This window comes from Ambystoma mexicanum, chromosome 2q (assembly GCF_040938575.1).
Source record: "Ambystoma mexicanum isolate Mex_15411 chromosome 2q, UKY_AmexF1_1, whole genome shotgun sequence".
In the NCBI taxonomy this organism is placed as follows: Eukaryota; Metazoa; Chordata; class Amphibia; order Caudata; family Ambystomatidae; genus Ambystoma; species Ambystoma mexicanum.
Genome location: NC_090924.1, coordinates 976,743,245 through 976,767,803, shown reverse-complemented (window position 1 = coordinate 976,767,803; position 24,559 = coordinate 976,743,245). Strand labels below are relative to the sequence as shown.

Sequence of the window (24,559 nt, the reverse complement as noted above, 5' to 3'; positions counted from 1 at the left end):
TACAGGATTCCAGCACAGTGTTCCAACGACACAAAGTATCACTACCTTGAAGGTTAGCCTGCTGTGTTAAGCTGTCACGGGTGTATACAATCCCAATTCCTGGCACGAGCCCCCAAGCTGTAAAGGATTCTAATCGGGCGTCGCACACCGGACCAGGACTCTTGCCCTTAGCTTAGTATGTAGCTCTCAATTTGCATACTTTTTCTTTATTTTCTTCGAATTTGAATTGAGCTGGCACATAACCCATCTCACACCCCCTTTTATAAATACCTCGGGTCACAATGGACCATGAACCAGGCCAGTGGGTGGTAATACAATATTTATTTATTTTAAATTCAAAGAAAATCACACAGTTTTAAAATTGGGCAGCAATCACCAATGGGGTGATAATTACAATGTAAACTAATGAAATACACTTTGTTGATCTTCTACTAGAACATATCCAAAGTACAGATGAATAGGAGCAATTTTACTGTTCAGGTAGATAGCACCCGAGTTAAGATCTCCCCCTGCAATGCTCCCTCAAACCCCTATTAATCGAATTTTGAGTATATAGAAGGGAGCAGCAAGGAATCAGGGATACGAGGCAGCAAACAGAATTAAACCTGACCTTCCCCCACAAAATAAGAGGCAAAAATCCTTCACAGTTGCATAAAATGACACTCGGAATAGGTAAATAATCAATTTAAACCTGCGGTTGAATAAATGAGGTGAATGTGAGTCATCACAGTATCAGGGATGTAATATCACAAGGCAAGGTATCAACAACGGGCATACAGTTCAGAAAGCAACTTGAAAGTAAGAACACAGTGCAGCCAAAATCACACGTTGAAAAGTTGCATTTTCCTCTTTTTGCAGTTTTAAATGTCAAAACATTTTTATTTTTTAAAAAAAAGGGTGAAATAGACTGAATCGGAAATCGATTTTTAGGCAGGGTGGTAAATGCACATCACAGGGATAATATAGAAGTAAAAGAGTGGCTCTAGCTGTATACCTGGATGAGATTTTCAATGTGGAAGGAGAGAATAAAAGCAGTTAACACAGAAAGTCAGTTTGGAAAGAAAGGACACGTTTTACTTAAACTAGATTATCAAGACTAGATTGTTAAAGAAAGACACGGTTCGCTCCAAGGTTAATTTGCAATGTTAACCTTTTCCCCCCACGTTCAGCTCTGTGGGAATTACTTAAATTATTCCAAATATGACTAAGGATCTATGCAAGACAGAGATGAGTAGAAGAATGGTGTTAATGCTGGGAGATCAGGGACAGGAGGCACAGAGAATTCTGACAGTTTTAAACAAGTTACCAGGGTATTTGTAGGATTACTTAGAGAGTGGAACAAAGACACGATATCAAGATGGGGTAGGCTATGTGTGGCTGTGGGATGGAGAAATACTCACAATCCGCACTTGAGTTTAGGATTTGGTACAGACAACCAGGTTTCTGGACTCAACGGCTTTGGTCACAGCACGGCGGGTTCTCCTAAAAGCAAACAGCTGGCTATGTCTGGTCACTGGATAGCAAGGGTACAGCTGGCATGCAGATAGCGGGGCAAAAAGCTGGTCTGGTCACAGGATACTCCCAAAAGGGTACCACTGCTTTCCCCCTAGTTATTGGGATTTTTAGTGGGGTTTCTGGATCAATGGTCCTGCCTGGATAGGGTCAGCTATGCTCTGGCCTGGCAGTAGAGTCTGCAATCTTGCAAAGTGAAGTGGAATCTCTGGATATGCAGGTGCTGGAAAATTCAGAAGAGAGACCTGTCTCAGTGAACTTCCCCCCCTTTATAAAAGGCGGGTGACATCACAGGATTTATTGTTGGGTAGAACAGAGCCAGTCCTACTCCTAAGAACTGGATAGGTCAGCCTATGTTGGTCGCCTCTTCCAGGACGGGACTCAGTTTATGGGGTTGGATTTTATGAGGTACAAAGCCATCCCACAGTCAGCTTTGCAAACATTCCATTATGACATAAATACCTCTTTTTTGCAATTGTGGCACTTTTGCAAATTACATAGGCAGATGACATATTTCATACAGAGCATGGTATTCCAACTCCCAGGTCTGCACGACATTGTTTCGCCATTCCAATATTTTTTCATGATTTTAGTGGGAACCGCTTCACCCAAAATTCCACAATTTTAGATATATGTACATATTATCATAGAGCATATTTCCATACATTTTTAACGTTCCACCATATGTACTTTCCCCTTGATTCATATTTTCCTGGCATTTCCGTCCCATACATGCTATTATATAGACGGCCACAAAAATTACATTTAAACTGTAAAACCTTTACATGACTGCGTTATCCAGTTGTAGAAATAACTGTCATGATTCATGCCCCTGGTTATCATGGCCAAACCAGCCTTTCAGCTGGGGCCAGGTTACAGGCTTCCATGGTGGCTTCAAGGGCCACAAAACACCATCAGGGACTCTCTTAGAGCCAGTCCTGGCACCTTTGGCGCCAGGCTCATACTGTTATGTGAAGGACAACATTTGGATTGGGACTTCAGTTAACATGGAGGCACTCACATAGCTCAGTTCCACAGAACTGACCTATGCGTTCTAGTGTTTCGGGTGTGGCCGGGCCTGGGACTACTTTACTTGGAACTACTTTACTTGGGCTATATAAGCCACACCCAAACAGCAGCACATGCTTTGCGTTATTCTGCAGTTAGCAGCGTAACGCTCACCGTATCCAGTTCTGATCTCCAGTGTTTCTTGCATCGTGCTGAATCCTGTATCTAGAAGAAGAAGAAGAACACCATTATTCAGCGCTTACCTGTAAGTAGCAGCCTGGCTTTGGTCTTGAATCTTCCATCTTCAAACTACCACCAGCTGCTCACCTGAATACGCGCGATCCGGTGATTCTTCATCACGACGCCACATCCATCTTCAGAACTCTGCAGCAAACTGAAAGAGACAAGAGAGACATTAGTGAGCACTCGCTCACGGCCACACAAGGACAACGAAAACCACTTACCAGGTGCAGTCTTTCCTTGATCTCGGAACATCACAACGGCCCGGAACATCATAACGGCCTGCAAAGAAAGCGGCGCAGGCACAGCTTAGTAAAAAGAAAAGGCAAGACGGCGCAGCACACTGCGCATTCACTAACCTTGCTGGGATTCTCATCTTATACAGCACGGCAACGCCAAAACTCTCCAACTCATCTGAGGGAAAGAAACTAAAGACATTAATAACAACAAAAAGACTGTACAACAGTAGTACCTACCTCATCAAGCAAATCGGAGTCACAGCAGGCCTGGACCCGAACACGTGGCAGCGCACCAGTGAAGCAACTAGGTCGCAGAACGCCCACACCCCCAACGCGCCCCTGCACAGAGACGCGGGACAGAGAGCACAGCATACCTAATATTAAGGTGAGGAAAGAGACTAGATTTAAGGGAGGAATTTGAGGCTGAGGGAGGTGGGAATCAATCCATGAGAAACGTTAGCCTTATATCCAGTTCTCCTGTATTGCAGGTACTCTCCACGTTCAACATGTTATCAAGGGAGAGGGTTTCGAGAGTGCTAATCTTCCAGCCAGGGCTGAGTAACGTCCCCGTGGATATCCGGTGAGCGTAACAATAACAGTCTCAAAGTTTATTCATTAAAATAGTCTTTTGAACCAAATGGGCTGGCCTTTGTCAACAAATGTCAGTTTAGTCCACGGTTGCCAGGGAGTTTGTTTTTGGAGCTCCTTAGTTTGAGTGGATGGTAGGTGTTGCTTCCAAAAGTAGCACGTAGGTGTCCCAGAATCTATTGTAGCAGTCTAGAGTCCAGACAGAAAGTCTGGATGAGCGTGTTATATTCTCCCCCTTGGTCCATTCAGAGCTTCCAGATGCTGGTCCCCTTGGGGGATGCAATGTTCTTTGAAGCCAGGGCAGAAAAAACCTGTGTGGCTGGTTCCCCAGTACAGCAATGCATTTATTTATTTAGTTAATTTTCCTGAGCCCAAAAGGCAAGGCTGTGGGAATAAAACATTATATTAGATTTTAACCACACACCCTTATATTTCTAGGCAGGTACAGGGCCTTATTCAACATAACACTTTTAAAACAGATATTTTTCTTGTTTGCAAAAGCCCATTTTGACATGTGGCGAATTCTGCTGGGATGTCCCTTTCAAATTCAGTTTTCTCTTCAATCTGGATTTCAAACATTGTTTGCAGCCCTGGTCAGTTTCTCTTGCACAGCAATCTGTTCAAGGCACAGGTCCACTGAAATTGGCATATGCACAGAGAGCTAGGGTTTCTTTTGAAGAGTTTATTTTGACATTTTGTAGCATAAAAGTCAAGTGTTTTTCCATACGGCTGAGAGTAAAGTTTCTGGTGATTTCCCAGATCTTGCCTGACACAGCCTGTCATTCAGTAAGAAATGTTTTCTTTTGCTAAAGCCCAACTTGAATATGACTGGGCATAGTTGGGTCTTACTGGATCAGAACTGTATATTGTTTAACAGATGAAAAAGAGCATCAGGGCACCATCATTTTAAATCTAAAATATTTCCTTTTTCAAAGGGAAATTTTGAGCTATCAGCAAACCAGCGCTGCTTTTCAATTCTCTTCTTGGGTGTACCTACGAAAACACACTGCCAGCCTTTCTCGGTGTGCTCCCTGTTCCATCGTCCCTGATAGGTGCTTGTCAAAACAGTGCAGTCATCATTTGGTAGTTGCAAAACGCAGTATTGATGCGAGGCAATGGTGCTCAAAGGAGCCAGCGCAGCCATTCTGCTGGTGACACCTGAAGTGAAGCTTGGTGATGAAGTGGAATTCTGCTGAGTGGGTAAATGTACCCCACAATTCCCATATTCTACCTTTATTTGTGTTGCTTTGAAATGACAAGACACCCACACCTGAACAGAATTACTCCTCTTACAGGCCCGAAAAAATGTAATAGAGAAAAGGTCCTGTATCTGCTGGAGAACTCCCTCTATGATGTCACAGAACCCTGGATTATTGTCAGTTGCTTAATGAATTGTTATCAGTAAGTTTCTCATAATTCTTTCAAGTTTCAGTTTTGCTTAGGGCACCGTTTGCTCTTCTATCTTTCTAATTAAGGGCTAACTGCCTTTCTCTGTAACTGCAGCCACTTACTCTGCTCTTCTGAGGATCCAGTGCTAACAACCTCTTCTAATTTCTATATTCCCCTTAAATCAACTTGCTGTCTTTGCCCTTTCACCTGCTACATATCCAACCCCCACTTTTCAAGCGCTGTATCTTTTCACTCCTGCAGTAATGCCACTCCACTCACCAGCTGTATTAACTGATAAAGAAAATAATTCAGTTTTCCTGTGGTTATGAGATTTCGATGCTTGTCGCATCTCTTCCCGAATGCAGTTTTCCTGTGTGGTTCCACTGGATATGCACTCCACAAGTCCAGCAGATACAAAGACAGTATATGTTTAGAGATGAATTGTTTGGAAGTCACATTATTGTCCATAAAGGCCCTTCATGATGGCTAAGCCTGTTACCCAAATGCTTTCCTTGGAGATCTTTTTCTTTACTTTGTTTCTTGTAAGAAGCCAGCACACCCAAAGGCCTTGGGGCGCACATAAAAGATACTACACCAAGGAAGAGAAAGAGGCAGAATGTGGAGACAAAGGACCTAATCTTCTCCTCTGTTAAGGAGAGTATTTACTGTTTTCCTGAAGGGAGCCAGACAAGGAATAGATTTAAGAGCGAGAGGATGCTCGTTCCATAAGTGCAGGGCCAGGAGGTTGAAGCTGAGTCCACCAAATTTCTTCAAGTTGTACAGAGGCACATCAAGCAGATGAAGTTCATTTGACCGTAGCACCCTTCTAATCAGGGTATCCTTCAGACACTCAGAGGGATAACTAGGCACCACTCCATGTAGGCATTTGTAGGTCAGGATGGCATGTGTTGTGGTGAATTCTGTGTTTTACTGAAAGCCAGTGTATGTTATGCCTGGCTGGCTGCCGTAACATGTTGTTTTTTCTTAAGGCAGAGGGCAGCTCTAACCGCCCGTTCAGGATGAACTGCATCTTATTGATGTTAGAAGAGGTACCATCCAGCAAACTGTTGCAAAATTCAAGCTTGGCATTGATTAGGGCTGAAGTAATGACAGCTCTATTCTCAATGGAGACATGGGGGCATATTTGCCAAAGCAAGTAGAGTATAGATGGAATACATGTTTATCAAAAGACAGCATGGCATCAAAGTATACACCCAGGGATTTCACATGGGGAGATACTTTTAATGGGGCACCCAGCAATTAAGAAATGACCATAACATTGATAAGGTTGTTTAGCCTTGGGGCAGAGCCTGTGATCAATAGTTCAGTTTTGCCATCATTGATAGCTAGGGAATTCGAGGCCATCCAAGACTGGATAAGCGGCACAGACATGGCTAAGGTATCCTGGGCATGATCACTGGACAATTCCAACAGAACCTGGGTGTCGTCTGTGTAGTTGGTATATGTGATTAATCAGCAATGATTCCCCCTAAATACCTGGCATCGGACTTTTGTTATGTGGCCTGGGAAGGGAAGACGATGTCTGATCACGACCCTGCGGGTGGTGTTCTGCGGCAGGATCACATGTGGGGTGGGGGGAATGGGTCAGGAAGAATGAGAAACCCCCTTGTTTAGTTTTTCCCCAAAATCCCACACTTCTAATGGTGTATTGCCAAATAGAAGAAATGAGAAAACCTAATTCTGTTGGTTGGTACTACTACAAGTCCCATAATCCCTGAAGTACTGGGACAAGGAAGAGGACTCAAGAACAATGTTGGAGGAGTAGTCAGCCCATTAAGCAAAATGGCCCACACCTGCGGAAAGAAGAGAAGCTTAAAAGGCCCCCTCTGGTGCAGGCCATTAGATGGTAGTTGCAGCAGTAGCAACAGCAGAAGGAGAGCACGACGTTGGCAGTCTCAACAGAATTTGGTGGAAGAAAGGATGCCAGGACTTTGACCAAGCAGATTTCAGATGCCTGTCCTGCGAGAGGGCCCTGTTACCCCTAAATCTGAAGTGCAGAGGTTGCACAGCGGAAGGCATTACGGAAGACTGCTTTTCCCCATGTGAACCTGATTGCAGAGATTGTGCAGCAGGATGCATGCAGGAGACCGTGGCGGAAAAGTTGGTGTACATCCGCGGGTCCAAGGAGCGCGACGAGCTCTGTGACTGCGTGGCAGGAATCAAGACACCTTCACTGAGTAAGGGTGTGTTCATGCAAAGCCAGAAGCAGATGAAGTCCTGTTGCACGCAAAGGGAGCAAGACAGAAGCCGGTGAGTATTACTGAGCGTTCTGATCCCTTGTGCAAAGAAAAGCAGGCAATTGAATATAAGCAGAACCTCTTGCGATTGAGTGAAAGCAGTATTAAACCGACAGTTGATTGTCGGACAATGGGAAGTTATAAAAGTAGCACTCGTGTGTGAGCAAACTTCTTTAATAGCACCCTCGTAAGAGTAGAACACGCTGAACCACGTTAATTGAATACTAACATTTCCAAAAACAAATGAAAGACTGGTCGAATTTGCTTAAGTTATTCGATGGTAAAGGTCCATTGTGAAACAGTTGAAAATACTGTAAAACTGAAGTTAAGTGACTGAACATTGATAATTGTGAGTTTTGGAGAACAAGCATTGCCCACGCCAAAAGTGAAACGAGCATAGTCAGTTATAGGTAAGGTAGTTATAAGCACTGCCCAAGCCAAGAGTTGTGGTAGCATTGTCTAGAGTCAAAAAAGAGTAACAGCAAAGCATACAGTTAAACTTCTCTGGTTGGCAGTAAGATAAGGGCACATGCAATGTCGTAAAAAGGTGAGGTTTGCTGATTGGGATTGTTCCCTAAAAGTTGATATAACTCACATTGCCAAAGCCAAGGAGAGTAATGGTAGAATGAAATCCTTAAGGGCATTTTGGTTGTTGATGTTGTAGAAAGACAAAAGTGGCAAAGAGGCTACCTTTGTGACAGGTGGAAGAGTGCCTTGCCTACATGAAAGTGTTAAGGAGCACTAATGTGAATATTGTCTTTTCTGAAAGCTGCTAAAGGTCACAACGTTGTAAACCATTGAAGCTGTGGTTGTCAGTAGACTTCAAACTTCCGAACCACATTTCAGTGTGGAAGATGATGGGGCAGGCGAGTAAACCCGCATGGTTAATTCTTGTAGTAGTTAACCTGATATGAGAGTTATCCAGGTGAAAGCAGAGGTGCTGTGAAGTCATCCTAACAGAGATATAAACAGTGATTCATAATGTGGTAACAAGAGAATTGAGAAGAGCTGACAGAATGAGTATTTCTTTAACCTTACCATAAGTTGTATTTCTTTAAATCTAACAGAGCTGTATTTCTTCTTTGACATTTACAAGTTGTGACCAAGCATCTTGCCCCGGGACATCATTGATGCTATTTGATGAAGTGGAAATTATTATTCAAGGAAGAAGAGAAGTATTTCTGTTGGTTGAACACTGGTTAACAGAACTTTCTTTTGATAAAGTGAAGGCGCCAAGAATTGTATTAGAACTTTGTTGCAAACCCGGATTTCCTTGTTTCTTTTTGTTGAACATTGGAACTGAGTCTAACTTGAAACTCGGGATGGGAGTTCACCCAGGGTATAAAGAGAGACTGTGACAATATTAGAAATGCAATTGTTGATATTTTGATATTTGTTGTGAATTTCCATATATTTTCTTGTGTATTTTAAGTTTGTGTTAGGGCCAGATATCCTTTGTTTGAGTGTTTCCTCAAGCCATGAGGGATACTACAGGTAGGTTGAATCTGGGAAGCCTGAATGTTCCCTATTGCTGCCTTGAGTGTACGGGATCCTAAGAAGGATTTTATCCATTCTGCAGCAGGTTTGGAGCATCTGCTATTTTCCACCAATCTCCTGATAAGCAGAGAGCGGTCCACTAAATCAAATACTGCTGACAGATGAACAAGCATCAATGATGTAATATGACCCGGTCAGTGATGCCCACAATGTTCGATTTTAAGCCAAGGAATCCTGTTTCGTTTCATTTAAGACTCTAAAGCCAGATTGCCGTGCCCCCACCAGATCTCTTGAGAAGGTTGAAGGTAACACTGGTACAGTGGTACTCCAAATCTTTGATGAAGTGGGATGAATCTTCATTGAGTATAGGTTTGCATCGATCCCCTTCCATTATCAATATGCATAAATACTGGAATTGTGTGTGGCCCTTTCATCTGCCTAGGCATTTGTTATATTATGCTGATAAGGTTTTATACTGCTCCAAATCGCCACCGTAGTAGTATCAGAGTGGGTATGAGTCCCCTGTTTATCTTATCCAACAATTACATTTTTTCCTTGAAAAACAGACAACTTAAACAGTTACACAATTGTATTTGTTGGCAGAACCCAGGAAGAAAAGAACCTTTTTTCCATGTAAGTGGATTTGTACTACTGAAAACTTCTCTCCGGCAAGTCTGTTTATAGGACCTTTAAGGCTTTTGGATCTAGCAGGGTCAAAGCTTCATGCTAGATTATTGCCATTCTCTCCACTTATGCCACTTTCTTGCATCCTATCCCGGGCCAGCTCTTCTGTTCACAGATCTTTGAGTCAGTGGCAGCACACATAGACCCGATTTCTGCAACCTATTTTGTGCAAAGGAGGAATTTTCACCTTCTAATTCAGATGTCCCAAAGATGCTTGGCTTTTGGCTGTTCTGTGTCGTTTTCATGAAACAAGATCTTTCACCTTGTCATGTTTCTAGTTGCATCCTTTCTATCATTTCTGTTGGTCTTGGAAGCACAGTGTTAATTTGAGATTTTTGGACCAGCAGTCACAGGAATCAGTTGTACGAGAAAATCTTATTAACATTAGGTTTCAAACTCTTTTTAAAACACTCCATCATACTCGAGCAGATCAATTTCTTTAAACATGTGCAGTTATTTTTGCTGTATACAATTATGTTGCTGGTCACAGTAGTGAAACAAATGTTTTCACTCTTGTACATTAGTATACTTAACTTTTTTGTGTTTCCTTTCAAGGTATGATAATATTCTGATGGCTGTGGACCCCATACCGGTTTATGCTCTGAAACTCTTAGTGGCTCTCACTGAAAACTATCATTCATTTACCAGGTAAGATAAATGTATATTCTGTTTGTTTGTTTGCAATCTGTAAATTTCTAATGGATTGTGTCCTCCAACATATTCCTGATCTTTGATACTCAAGTCTGCTTGCAGCTTGCTTTGGTAATTTCTTCCAAGGATCTGCTGCCCAGCGGCGTCGAGTCATGGCCGTTGACGGCCTCGGTCCTGTGGCCATGAATTTGATGATGGTATCGGTAGCATACAAGCCAACGGCTGCCTAAGTTCTGTTTTTCCGTATGCTAGCGAGCTTCGGTGGTTTTTCGCTTCACCAAAATTTAACTGCGTTTCTTCGAGAAATCAAGAATGATGTTGATGCCCAATAAGGCTTTCAAGCAGTGTTCTGGTTGTGGGGCAAAAATGTCCATAACAGACGCACATCGGGTTTGTTTGTGGTGCCTGGGAGTGGACCACAGAGTGAATGACTGCAGTTGCTGCCAATCAATGACTGTGAAGGCCTTGCGAGAGAGGAAGGGGAACCTCGTGTCAGGTAGGCCCCCTTTAAAATCCTCTTCTGTTACCTCCTCAAAAATGTGGTTTTCAGATGACTCGACGGATGTTTCCCCCATTGAAAAAGCTCACTAAACACCAGAAGTGCTCAAGGTCGAGTTACTCGTCATCCTCCCATAAAAAGTCAAAGAAGCAACGCCTGGGGGGCGTGGCTAGCAGCAGACCGATGAGGACGTGAGTCCCCGGAGCCCCTGTAACCGCGGAAAAAAGCCTGCAAAAACAACCTGACTCGTGTGGCAAAAGATATGCATATCCTTCGGAAGAGAACTATCCCGAGTGCCAGTGGACGAAACTTTGGCCCAAAACGCGCTACCCTGAACGAGTTTGGAGCTGCGGGGAGGAGCCGGCTCGGCGGCAGCGCCATGCAGACAAAATGGCCGTGCCTGACACACTGAAGTCCTCCGACTCCCAAATTCTCCACGCCGGCGTGTGAGCACAAGCCCACCTGTATCTGGCCGCGGCGAAGGGATAGCAGGACAAAACACACGTACAGCCTGCCGGAATCGCCTGACTGACGGGGAAAAGTGGAAGACAGCCCGCCTGGCACTGAAGCGGGCATACGAGCATAGGTGCCTAGTGAGGGTAGCAGAGGACGAGAGGGACCCACCAAAGCGTGGACGCAGCAGCACCAACGAAGGGAGACCCCCCTAAGCGGTGGAGCCCACGCTCCGACACCGGCCTGCAGCGCGGGCCCAGAAGCGGCGAACAGAGCTTCCAAACAGCCCAGCGGGTGCTCGATACGGCCCAGCCAGAGGCGACCGCGGAGGGGGTGCCACGGAGGCGAGACGGCGCGTAACGTTGCACACCCGGAGCAAGCAACGACACGGACACAGAACACCTAACTATCGAGGACTATCCCACGATGGGTAAGGACAAAACCAAAAGGCTGACCTCTCAGAGTCGGATCGACCAATACACCTCCCCGACAGCAAACAGCCAGCAGGAAAACGCTCAACCAGACCCCATGGTGGGAACAGAAGGTACAATAGCGCTTAAAGACATCATGGCGGTCATAGCTGACATGCGCGCCTCCATGGAGCAGAAAATTGACGGCATCAGTATGGACATCTCCCTCCTTAGACACGATCTCCAAAAACTGTCGTCGCGCACCGGGGAGGCTGAGCAACGCATATCTGGTGCGGAGGACGGAATAAGGAATGTAGATCAACAACTGAACAGAGTCATAACCCGCCTTAAAACCATGGAGGAGAGAATAGACGAGAGTGAGGGGAGATCCAAAGTCAAAGGACACCTCAAATCATGTCTAAGAGTGGGAGAAAAAGAGTCTCACTCTTAGCAGGAGAAAAAAATAAACCCCAAAAAATCCAGCAAAGCTGCTGGGGGACTCACTAGGTTTGGGAAATTAGCCTTTACAGGGAATTCTCCCTAACACAGAGGAGATCTCCAGCCCGGAGAGTCTTCTTCCTTTGACTGGTGGGGATAACCAGTTTGCCCGTCTTTTCACCTTCCCGGATCATCTCGTGGCCGCCTTGCCTGTGCCAAGCACCCCAGCAACCGGGATACCACGGTTTTTCCACTACCGCGAATAAAAGGGTCTTATCTTTTAACCGGAGAACTCGGCGGCTGGTTTCTTTCCTGGCAGTGCAACGACCTTCAGCTTTTCTCCATTTCGAGTCCATCTCTTCCTCTGGACGACGCCGTGACTTGCACCTGCTGCCAGGAACAACTGCCCCCGCTGGAGGATCCTCTCCACTTTGAAGGTACTGTGTCCGCCTGGCCTCCCTCGCAACGATCTGTGTGGGGTGACTCTTAAAGCCTCCACTTACCACTTGGGTTGGCCCTAGGCTGGCTAACTGAACTTTTCTGAGCTGCCTTAATTCTTTTCTGAACTCCCTGCAAGACTTTTCAAGACTTTTAAGCTGTGTGATCTTGGGCGCATTGGTGCTCTGTTCTCTCTAAGAGGGAGCCTGGCCTCTGAACTTTTTGCTCACAAGTAGACTTGACTTTCCTGCCTTGCTGGGTGCTTCTAAAGTATTGTGTGTGTGCTTTTCCTAACTTCTGCCTTTTCCCTCCCTTTTTCTTAATTTATTGGAGTGCCATCTTTGTTAAGCGCTCACCTTTGTCTGGAAATAAGTGGTGTTAACTAAGACTTGCCTAATAAGGAATAAGGGATGTACATCTAGTAATAGTGACTGTGTGTTGAATTTACTTGCGTCTTTTTGTGCTAGTGTAATTTACAAGTGTGTCTTTAAATGAATAATTATATACTTTTATATCAAAGCTCTGGTCAGTGTTTGCTTGTACTACTGTGTCTCTGTACCTATTTTGTATACTCTACATACTGCCTAACTCGTCTTGCGGGAAGTCTGACTGCTCAGCCACAGCTATCAGGTGAATCTGTGTGGTACAGACTGCTACCAAGTGGGTTTACTGCCAAACACCTGTAGTCCTAAATCTTTTGCAGTGGTCCCAGAGGGAACTGCACAGGTTTCTGCCTAACATCGGGCCACAGATTAGAGTTGGCTGTCACAAAACAGACTATTCAAGATGGATAATATTATGCATTTCACAATTCTATTCTCCTCATTGCCTCTTCCATTCATCCCCTCCTACTTACCAAGAATTTCTGTGTTGTTACACCTTCCTCTCTTTTAACTCCGGAAACGTCAGTAACTTTGGCAAGATATGCAAATAAAAAACAGAGGCACCAGTCGCCCCTCTTACTACTTATACCATCGTCAACATCACGGCCGAAGACAGGACGAGGCCATTAAGGGCCACGACTCGATGCCACACGGCGCTCGATAGTTGGAAAATAAATTCCAAAGCAAGCTGCACGCAGACTTGAGTATCGGAGATGAGGAATATGTGGGAGGAACATCTAGTCGAAAGAACATTACCAATCCAATTAACTATCCAATCCCTTCCCAGTTTCAGAATCACCATGAAGAACTGGTTTATCCGAAATAATGAACCTCACTAATGTACCCAGCCACCATACTGTACTAGGCAGGATTGCTGTATGTGAAATTCCTGCTTTTAATGTAGCCAATTAATCCCACTCAAGAATTATGTCGCCCAATTTAAAATCGTAAATACATCGCCTTTGCTCCTAGCTGGGAATCCAGTCGCTATATTATCCATGTGTAGTCGAAACAAGAGTACGCAAAGCTGATGAACAAGTGAGTTATGTGGAAAAAAGCATGGACCCGCGCAGTAGTCCTCCTATTATTCCCAACTAAACAATCCAAAACAAATGTAATGCTTAATTCACAGTCCCAAACTTTCAATTGTGCCATTTTAAAGATCACAGTTGTGTTTCGAAAGAGTGTGGATCAAAGTAGAGCTGTGCGTTTAAAAGCCAAAACCAAAAATCATTAATTGTAAAATTAAGGATGAAGAAAGAGGGCGAGGCTCTTGGCAAGTGAATGGGGTATGTAATGCATAGGGGAGGCTTTTGGGTACCTAGCATAGAAAACCTGGTTCAATGAAAGCTAGGATGCAAAGCCGCTCTCTGGTTAAAGGGAAATTAGAAAGGTTATGCGATTTGAAGGCTCCTCATCTTGTTAGAGATGTGTGTAACTAGGACTTCTTTTGCAATGCGGTAATCATGCTATGTGGGGTGCGTGGCAGAGCCCCCTAGTCAAGATTTACCTTCTGTTTCCTAGAACAAGACAGCAGGTGATAACTTTCATAATGTTAGCAGCGATTCTCCTTTTATCTATACGCAATTCTGTCTGTTCAAATGAGCAGCTTGATAGATCACAATTATCCGTTAGCTCTGCAACCCGAGGCAGCTCTTCCCCATAACTGACAGTGAATTATAGAAATGTTTCTGCAAAAGGCAGGGAAAGCCTATGAAGCCTATTAAAGCATCATATTTTGTATGAAATTAGGCAAATTAAGGGACAACTGATTTTATAGTTAAGTTTGCAGGTGTGTTTTTCATTATAATAGAAAAACTTCCCACAGATGTTGAGCATCGATCTACAATGCCCCATACTTAATTTTTTGATTAAACACTTGACCACGTTTAGATTCTGTGTTTTGTTTGTCTGTTCTCTGTTACTCTTACTGTATGGAATCCCTGTTGCTGGTGTGTTTTTCTTTCACCAGTGCCCTCTGCAAGATTGTGCATGCCTGGATTCCTACCCTGCACAGAAAGGTCTTGGAGCCCCTCCACAGAGAACAAGCACGGCCAAATAACCTGTTCTAGGGGAAGGTGCCCACTAGTGAGGGCCTACAATCACATTTTTAGCTCACTGTATCTTTCACAGAGGAGAAATATCCATGTGAATATCAGTCCCCTTGCTCACTGTGCTTAGAGAGGCACAACTTCACCTCACTGATGAGGCCCGACTTGGCCGAAACACGTGCCTAGGGTTGCTGATGGTACCCTTGTTCAGAGGAGAATTGCCTAGAATTTCGGTGCTGGCTTCCCTTGTGGGTGGGACAAAGACTGATATACAAATGGATATTTCTCCTTTGTAAAGGGTGTGGTGAGCTAAAACGTGGTTGTAGACCCTCCTGAGTGGAAGAAATTCCATAGAACAGGGTATTTGACCCATGTTCGTTGTCCGTAGAGGGGCTCTGACGCTCCTGTGTAAATTTGGACTCCTACGCTGTCTGACTTGCTGTTATCTTCTAAGAATCCCCAACTTGGATTTATCTGAATAGCCTAATATTGGTTATTGCTGTCTCTTAATGACTATGTTGTTCGAAAGCAAAGAGAGATCCTTGTCATCCTTGCATTTTGTAGCATACCAGCTGCTCCAATGCAATGAGAAGTTGGGAGCTGTGACACACCGCTGTAACAACACGACAGTCTGCCCTGGATGAACAAGACAGAGATGGTCTTATTTAATTAAATCATGAGAGAGAGAGAGAGCGAGAGAAAGACAGAGAGGGGGGGAGACGGAGACTGTCTGCATGGGTTAGTGGGGGAGATCAGACTATTCTAAAATGTTCCCACGTAACACCTTGTTTTGTCCCACCCCCACTACTTGTACCCTATGTCTTCACCCTGACTCTGCGCTAAAATCTCCGACCACCTTACCCTATGCACACAAACCCCCCACATTACGCCACCTCAGGCCTAGCCGTTACCACATGAACATTAATCAAGGTATGAGTAAGCACTTTACTTTCGCCCTGTCACACACTCACCATATCAGCTGCTAACCATGCCTAAATTGTGTAGTACTTCTAACCTGCATGCATCAACACCACCATTTGTTCTGCCTCCCCCTATCTCCTGTGGTTTGGGAGAGGGAATAAGGTGAGAATAAATAGAGTTGGTAGAGTATGGCTAAACCCAGGTATTTCTTTGTGTGCATGTTGAGCTAAGTGAATGCTGATGGGATCATACACAACATACAATTGTAGATGGGCATTTTCATACCTGAGTGGGGTGCACAAAAGAGTCCCAACACAAAACCCCATGAAACTGATTTAATGAAACACAAATAGCTAATCTTGGGAAAGCACTAGCAGAGAAAATGTCAGGACAATCTTTTCCCAATAGTTGAACCATTTCAAAGGTCTCATCTTAAGTTCAGCTTTTAGAAACAGCTGCAACTTCTCTGTATCTGGTAGACAGAGCTAACTGGGGTTTGTGGGTCCCAAGTTCCACAGAGGAGTTCTTGGGTCTTAATCACCTCCCTTCTCTAGGGTCCTGATCTCATCCCTCGACACCTCGTCTCTACTTTATTGTCTGAAGCCCTCCTCAACGCCATGCCATTTGCTTTTTCCTCCTCCCACCGTGAGTTCAACAGCTTCTGATTGGGTTCTCCCCAGTTTTTTGTTCCAGCATCAGATTTGAATTTAGTGTTGATATTTCTTATGGGAGCTCCGTTTGAGCCCCTGCATTCTTGTTCTTTAAGGTTGCTTACCCTGTAGATGATGTTCCTGATTGCCTTCACCTCTACTAGATGGGTGATTGAGCTCTAAGCGTAATCTTTTAAACCTCCCTCTTTGTTTACTTCTAAAGAGAAGGGGATGTTGAGAGTAAGGCTGACCTTCCTTCTGAAGGTAGCCTCTGATATCCATTTCTCTGTCTTTTTTCATCCAACTCATCCTTCCAAGGCAGAGGAGCGATTCCATCAGCTGGACCCAGTGCAGGCTCTCAGCTGCTACATCTCCAGGACGAGGGATGTAAGGAAAGTGACCAGCTTTTTGTGGGGTATGCTTGTGTCTGCGCTGGCAGGGCTGTGACCAAACAGACCCTGTCCAAGTGTATCATCCTCTTGCATCTCGAATGCTAGGATCTGACTGGAAAGGATGTGCCTAAAGGTCTTGGATCTCATTGCATCAGAGGGCTGGCTGCCTCCTCTGCCCTGCAAAGGGGAGTCGCTGTTCGCATCATTTTCCACACAGCTACATGTGCCTCACTGCACATGTTTGGCAAACATTACTGCTTAGATTCCCAGTCCGGACAGAACTCTTGTTTTGGTTGTGCGGTCCTCAAGAGCTTTCTGGTATTCGAGGCGTTCTTGCTCCCCTTCCTCCAGGTCTATACACTGCTTTGGAAGTCTATCATAGAGGAGGAATCCGTGGAAGGAAGAAATTCATTAGAAGAACAAATTACTTACCTCTCAGTAATGTTCTTTCTGATGGATTCTCTTCTCACAGATTTTTCATTGCCCTCCCAACCTACCTCACGTGGCATTGTGCTAGTACACCTTTCAGTTCTGCAGTCCCTCTGCATCGGAGTGCTAGTGGAAAAGTGGGGAACAGTGGAGAACTGAGATCACAGGGTGCAGTGCCTCAATATGTACTGGCACGTTTTAATCTTTAGTAATTACCTGACCTGGCTGCAACATATGTGGGTACAAAGAACCAACATGTGACAGTGTAGTGTTGCTATTGTTGCTAAGGAGCTAGAACATTTCCTAATGGGATCAAAGTTATGAGTGTGTTGTTCAGTAGCAGTGAAGATTACCCTTGCTAACTGCACAGGGAGTCTTTTTTTTTTTTTATTTGAATAATCAACACACACAACAAAGTTACATAAGCATCATTTACATCGTTGAATAACAACCCTTCCCCCACCAAGAAAAAACAACTCCTCCCCCCACGTAAGAATTGCCTCTGGACAACCAACGGGATGTTGCTAAAGCAATGCATCAGCCTGGGCAAAGCCACCATTTTCAGGAGTGCAGCTCTTCTTGCCACTGACAACTCTTTAACTCGCGTTGTGTTAAGAGCATGCTCTGTCTTGGGGTCGTGGTGTATATTCACCCCCAGGTATTTAAAGGAATTTGTACACCATGGTAGGGGCAGTGCTGGCAATTTCTCTTTTCTCAAGGCTACCATCGCAGCCAAAGGGAAGAGGCAAGACTTATTTTTAGTTATCCTGATCCCGGTGATTGGACTAAACCTGTCTAGCACTTCCAACACAAATGGCAGGATGGTCCCTGGGTCCCTTAGATATAACAGCATATCATCGGCGTACATAGACACGACGTGTGATCTTCCGTTTATTTCAATGCCGGCGTTGCTGTATTCCTGTCTTAAATATGCGCCCGTCTGTTCCGCAGCTATGATGTATAGCATTGGAGACAGGGGGGCGGCCCTGCCGTGTGCCACTGTACAACTGCCACTTATCCGAGTACACCTTCCCGGTTCAGACCCTGGCCATCGGTTCAGTATTTATTAGTTTGACCCACTTCATATAGGTCGGCCCTATGCCCATTTTTTCCATGGTGGCATATAACCAGTTTCAGTGTACTGAATCGAAGGCCTTGGTGGTTTCTAGTGATGCCACTGCGCACTGAGCCTCCATTGCTTGTGAGCCATAAATAACATGGTGCAATCTGCGCAGGTTTTCAGAGATGTTCCTGCCTGGTTCGTATCCTGTCTGGTCTCGGTAAATTAGCAAGGGGATCACTTTCCTAAGTCTGTTTGCCAGTAGAGCTGTCAGGATCTTATTGTCCTGATTCAACATGGACAGCAGTCTATATGATCCGTAGTCCATGCTATTCTTATTGGGTTTCAGAAGAGGTACTATGACGGCTTCCCTCATGGAATTGGGGAGGATCCCCACCTCATAAGCTTTGTTGTACACCTTGGCAAGGAGCGGCGCCAGGGCGTCCTCATATTCCTTGTAGAACTCACCCGTCAGTCCGTCAGACCCTGGGGCTTTACCAGAGGGAAGCATTCTTATAGTGGCCAACACCTCTTCTGGGGTGACAGCGCCTTCCAATATTTCAGACTGGTGTATTTCTAACCTAGGGAGTCGTATTGTGTCTAAGACATCCTCTATATCGCACTCATCTGCTGACGGGGAGTCAGCATATAATGCCAGGTAATACTCAGAGAAAACAGCGTTTATGCCGTCTTGCGTGTTCACCACTTAGTGGTCCGTGGAGTGAATAGAGCATATTGGGATCCTAGGGGCTTTCCGTCTGTACAGCCAATCGAGCATCCTGCCGGGCTTATCACCTTGTGCGTGGTTCCTTTACACATGTCGTGCATAGTTTTCTTATTTTAAACAATTTTTATTATTTTAAACAAACACACCAAACATTACAACTTTTTAGGACGTTCATAATCAATATCAAACCATCATATTATACAGTGTTATTCTCCCTCCCCACAAACCCAAGCCACCTCATCTGTGCCATCTACATGAGTACTTTCAGGAATCTCAGTGCTTATCAACTCGTCTGAGTCTTCTGTTTCATGATTGACCTAGTGTGGGTTTGCCATTGAGGTCACCAGTTGCCTCCAGGCTATCAGGGGGCCCACTTCCTCCTCTCCCCCCCCTGGGTACAGCTTCAAACCATACCGCAGTTTCTGCATCTACTCATCTCAAGAGGTCCACCCACCATGTCTCCACTCTAGGCCTATGGGCCGCTTTCCAAAACATTGCAGTTCTACGCTTGGCCAAGATATAGGCCAGGTCCTTCATCTTACTGATATGTTTTGAAGTACGTGGCCTGGGGAAACTCCCAAGCATGCATGCCCAAGCAGACCTCACGTCAAGCGCCACTCCCCCACTGGCCATTCTCGTCTTTATTTCTTCCCAGAATCTCTGCACCTCAGGGCAAGCCCAGAACATGTGCAGTATCCCCGCTTCCTCCTCCCCATACCTGGGGCATTTCTGTATAGCCAAGCCCCCAAACCTAGCTATTCTTCCAGGAGTCAAGCTCTGTGGGTGACATACAGCTGGATCTGCTGGAGTCTCGCATTCCGGGAGACCTTTTTATGGTACCTCTGAGCTCTATCCCACTGTCCCTCTGTCATGGGTTCTCCTACCTCCTCCTCCCAGTCATGCCTCAGCTGGAGCAGCTCCTTCCCTGCCTTCACTCTCAGGAGCTCATAAATCCTAGATATTTCATGCCCACTCTCCGAGACATCATACATCATTTCCAGGGTTGCATCAGGTTCTTCTGCTAGCGCCGTCTCAGGCCACCTCTCCCTCACCCGTTTCATGAGCCTGATATAAGTGATGTATTGGCCTCCATGCTCCCCTGTCTTCTCCTGCAACCTCTGAAATTCTAGTGCCTCCCCTTCCTGCCATATGTCTCCGAGGGTGGCTAGGCCCACCGGTTCCCAGTAACTGCGGACCCCTTTGAGCAGCTGGGAGTTGGCCCCGCATAGTACCACCAGAGGGAACTGCTGGGAAAGTGGATCTGGGTCGCCCATCGTTCTCTATGCTCTGTGCCAAACTTCCTAACCCAACTCCAATAGTCTCCCCATCCCCGCCATTTTAGATTTATGCAGCCACACTGTCTCTCTCAGAAAGTATGGAGCCGAATCACCTTGCAAAAGCCTAGCTTCTGCCGAGTCCTCTGCAGACAGCCACATTGCCACATACAACAGCTGTCCCGCCAAGTAATACAGTTCAAAATTCGGCAGGTTTATGCCCCCCTTATCACATGTGTTCTGTAGTTTCCACAGGGCCACCCTATTCCTGGATTTGCCCCATATGAAGCCCCTGCACATGCCGTGAAGTCTCACAAAAAGCGCCTGGGGATCAAGTACGGGACATTCACAAACAAAATGCAAGAGTCTGGGCAAAACCACCATTTTGAGCAGTGCTGCTCTCCCCATCATGGCTAGGGGTAATCTATACCAGAACACCATGCTATTCTTAATTCCCTCGATTGCTTTCTCCGTATTGTGTTTGTGTTCTGTCTCTAACCTATGGTAAATGTTTACGCCCAGATATCTGAACGTCTCGGTCTGCCAGGGTATCTGCAGGATGGGTAACCTTTCCAGTGGGATGCTCTTTTACCTTCCCAAGGGGAACAAACTAGACTTCCCGGGGTTCACCGATATGCCCGAGAGGGTGGCATAGCGAGCCATCACCTCCAACACATATTGTATGTTCTCCTCCGGGTATCGCAAGTAGAGGAGCATATCATCTGCGTACAGTGATATCAAATGTGTGCCTCCTGTCGTGCGAATCCCCACCTCCCTGTACTGTTGCCTCAGGCAGATTGCCAGAGGCTCTAATGCCAGAATATATAACATGGGTGACCAGGGACAACCCTGTCTGGTCCCCCTACTGAGTTGCCATTTATCTGAAATTATGGGTCCTGTTTTGACTCTCGCAATCGGGGAGCTATAGAACAGCCGGGCCCACCTGATGCATCCTGGTCCCATCCCATATCCTTTCAAGGTCACCAGCAACCATGGCCACCGCACTGAATCAAAGGCTTTAACCGCGTCCAGCGACACGATAGCCAGCTCGCCCGAGTCTCCCTCGGTTTGATCAGTGATATGGTGTAGCCTCCTGTGGTTGTCTGTGATATTTCTACCTGGGACATAACCTGTTTGATCCGGGTGTATCAGCTTGCCGATTACTCTCTTTAGTCTGTTGGCGAGCCCTGTCGTGAGTATCTTGCTGTCCTGATTGAGCATGGACAAGGGCCTGTAAGACCCACATTCCACGTCCGGCTTGCCTGGTTTCAGGAGCGGGATGATCACCACCTCACGGAGGGACGCCGGCAGTTCCCCCAGCTCATAGGCTTCATTAAACATGGCCAACAGCGGCTGGAGTAGCTCCTGCTTATACGTCTTATAAAATTCACTGGGTAACCCATCCGACCCGGGCGCTTTACATGTGGGCAAGTGTTGAATCACCGCCTCCAGTTCGACCAAGGTAATGGGGGCATCTAAATCTGCGCGTTCTAGGTCCTCCAAGGTGGGCAGGCCCATGTCCTCTATTGTTTCCCATATTTCTTGGCTCATGTCTTCTCCTGCGTCCTCATATAATCGTCTGTGATACTTGAGGAACTCCTCGTTTACCCCCACCTGGGTATTACAAATTTGACCTTCCGTGTCCCTGACCTCTCTGATCACCGAACAGGGGGTCTCGTTTTTGTATAACCAAACCAGTAGTATACCCGGCTTATCCCCCTCTGCATGTAGCCTCTCTGTATTTCTTATAATTTAGTTTACATAACCTGTCCCAGAGTTCACTACAGGTTATCTGTAAGTCCTTTATCCTGGCACTATCCTCTCGGGAGGTCCCCTTGTGATGTAACAGGCCCTCTATCTCTCTTTCTGTTGCTTGCAGTTCCCGTTCAATACCCCCTTGGAGCCCTTTGGATTTAGATATGGCTGCCCCACGCACCACCACCTTAAATGCCTCCCAAACAGTTCCCACAGAGCGTATACTGCCCGTGTTAATTTCAAAATATTCCTCAATGGCCTGCCTCAGATCCTCTCGGAATCCTGCATCCTGTAGAGCCTCAGTTCTGAGCCTCCATGTCGGGATTCGCGCTCTGAGGGGTTGGTGTCGCCACTCTACGACCAAAGGCGAATGGTCGGATAATAACCGGGCCTTGTATTCCCCGCCCACCAATTCTCCTCCTATCTCGGTGGTGGCAAACACATAGTTCAGCCTCGTGTGCTGGTCATGCGGCGCAGCGTAGTGCGAGTATTGCCTATCCATTGGGTGTAGCCGTCTCCACACATCCACTAGGCAGAGGTCTATCAACAGTGTCCTCAGCGCTTTTGCTGCTGGCGCCAGCTTTTCTGATTTGTCATCTGACCTGTCTAACCTGGGGTTCAGGGTGCAATTGAAGTCCCCTCCCCACACCATCGCGCCGCCCCCCAGGGGGCTAATTTTACTATACAGGGACCTAAAATATGCCACTGTATCATGGTTAGGGGCATACAAATTTATGATGTTCACCTCCCTATTCTCCACTAGTCCCGTCACCACCACCATTCTGCCCTCTGGCTCTATTGTCGAGCTGAGCAGCTGAAACGGCATGTGCGGTGCCACCCAAGTGATCACCCCTCTTGCATATGCGAGTATGTGGCACCTATGACGTTACCCTTCCATTTTCTCCTGACTTCCTCCAACTTCTCCTTGGTGAGGTGGGTCTCCTGTAGCAAGGCTATGTCAATACACATCCTCTTTAAGTACATCATCACTTTGTTACGTTTTAAATAACTATTGAGGTCCCGCACATTCCAGGTCGCCACTCTGAGATTACCCGATGCCATCTACTCGATGTACTCCCCGCCCACCCTCCCCTCCGATGTCTTCCCCGATGGCCCGATGTCCGACTCTAATCCCTCCCAACCTCAGCAACTCCCCCCTTCCCCAACTCCGCCCCACTGCACACAACCCTTCCCCTCCCCCCACCCTACCCAGCCCCAACAAATGCCCAGCTCCATCCCTGGATCTCAGGCCCACCCACGTCTGGTCCTATCTCGTAACCGATCGGGGCGTCACCGATCTAACAGTGACCTAACTAAGTATACTACTAAGGGGTTCAAGGATTGTCCCCCAGGAGCTCCCGCTCACCCGAATAGGATTGTTGCATTCCACGGATCCCGCCGGCACATATTTGCTGCAACACATTCCCCACACGCCTTATTATTTTAACGCTATATTCAAGTCCCAATGTCTTAGCTATGTCACTAGAGATGACCCAGCTGCGTACTACTTATCTTCTGCAGCTCCCGTCTGGACATCCGGTTCCTGAGGGCGACCCTGCATGTCGAGCCATTCCATTACATCCTTCGGCGTCTCGAAAAACAGGGTTTTGTTCTTGTAGAACACTTTCAATTTGGCTGGGTAGAGCAACATATAACGGTGGCCAGCCTCTCTCAACCTCTTTTTTACCGCCCCGTAGTTCATTCTGCTGCGCTGTACGTGCAAAGTATAATCCGGGTATGCGTGATTTTCGTCGACCCCCTTTCGATCGTTCCTCCCCTCCGGAAAAATTCAAATATCTTCTCCCGATCTCGGTAATTCAGAATCTTTGCGATCAACGTTTGCGGGGGGGTTTCCAGGGGGTGGCCTCCTCGTCAAGGCCCTGTGCGCCCTCTCAACTGCAAACCCCTGGGTCAGTGCTCCGCCAGTTATCTCCTGCAGGAGCATGGTTTCCACATGTTCTGTCGGATTAGGTCCCTCCATTCCTTCCGGCAGGCCAACAATACGAATGTTATTGCGCCGGGCGCGCCCTTCTGCCTCCTCCGCCCTGCTCTCCAGGTTGCCTACCCACTGCACAAGGGCATGGAGTTCCGATCCGTGGGCGGCACATGCCGCTGTGTTCGGGGCCACTTCCTTTTCCAGGTTTCCAGTGCGCTCTGCAATCGTCCGCACGTCCTGTCTCAGCAAATTAACTTCCTCCTGGACCGCTCCGATCTTGAGGTCCAGGCCCACTTTCAGTTTGGTCATTGCCAGGCCCAGTTTAGTCTCCCAGGCAACTTTCAAGTCAGCTATCGCCGCCAGCACTTCCTGAATCATGCCCGGTGTCTCTGCTGCTGCCGTGGTAGTATCTTTGCTTTTGCCCCCCTCTGCACCAGGGGGCGACTTAGCATAGCTCTCCATCGTGGGCTGTTTGTTCCTGGGTCTGACGACGTTAGATGACATCATGCTATATTGTCCGGGCGTAAGCCAGCAGCACCACCCTTCGTGCAGAAAGTCCACGTGGCACTGACCAAATCACCCACCGTGACACATCCGCCAATGTGTCACGGTGGGTGCTGCAATTCTTACTGGTGTCCAGGTCGCTTGCTTTCAGGGGTTAAGTATCAGTCGGCCAT

The 24,559-nt window shown here is 46.4% G+C and overlaps 1 protein-coding gene across 2 annotated transcripts in view; it reads left to right on the top strand.

Moving 5' to 3' along the window:
• Positions 1–24,559, top strand: part of ULK4 (unc-51 like kinase 4) — a 2,742,936-nt gene that overhangs the window by 1,532,167 nt on the left and 1,186,210 nt on the right. For both annotated transcript variants that reach the window (XM_069648276.1, XM_069648275.1), the window contains exon 30: positions 9,971–10,063. In XM_069648276.1, coding sequence (XP_069504377.1) covers positions 9,971–10,063 — 93 coding nt within the window. The remainder of the gene's footprint in view (positions 1–9,970; positions 10,064–24,559) is intronic.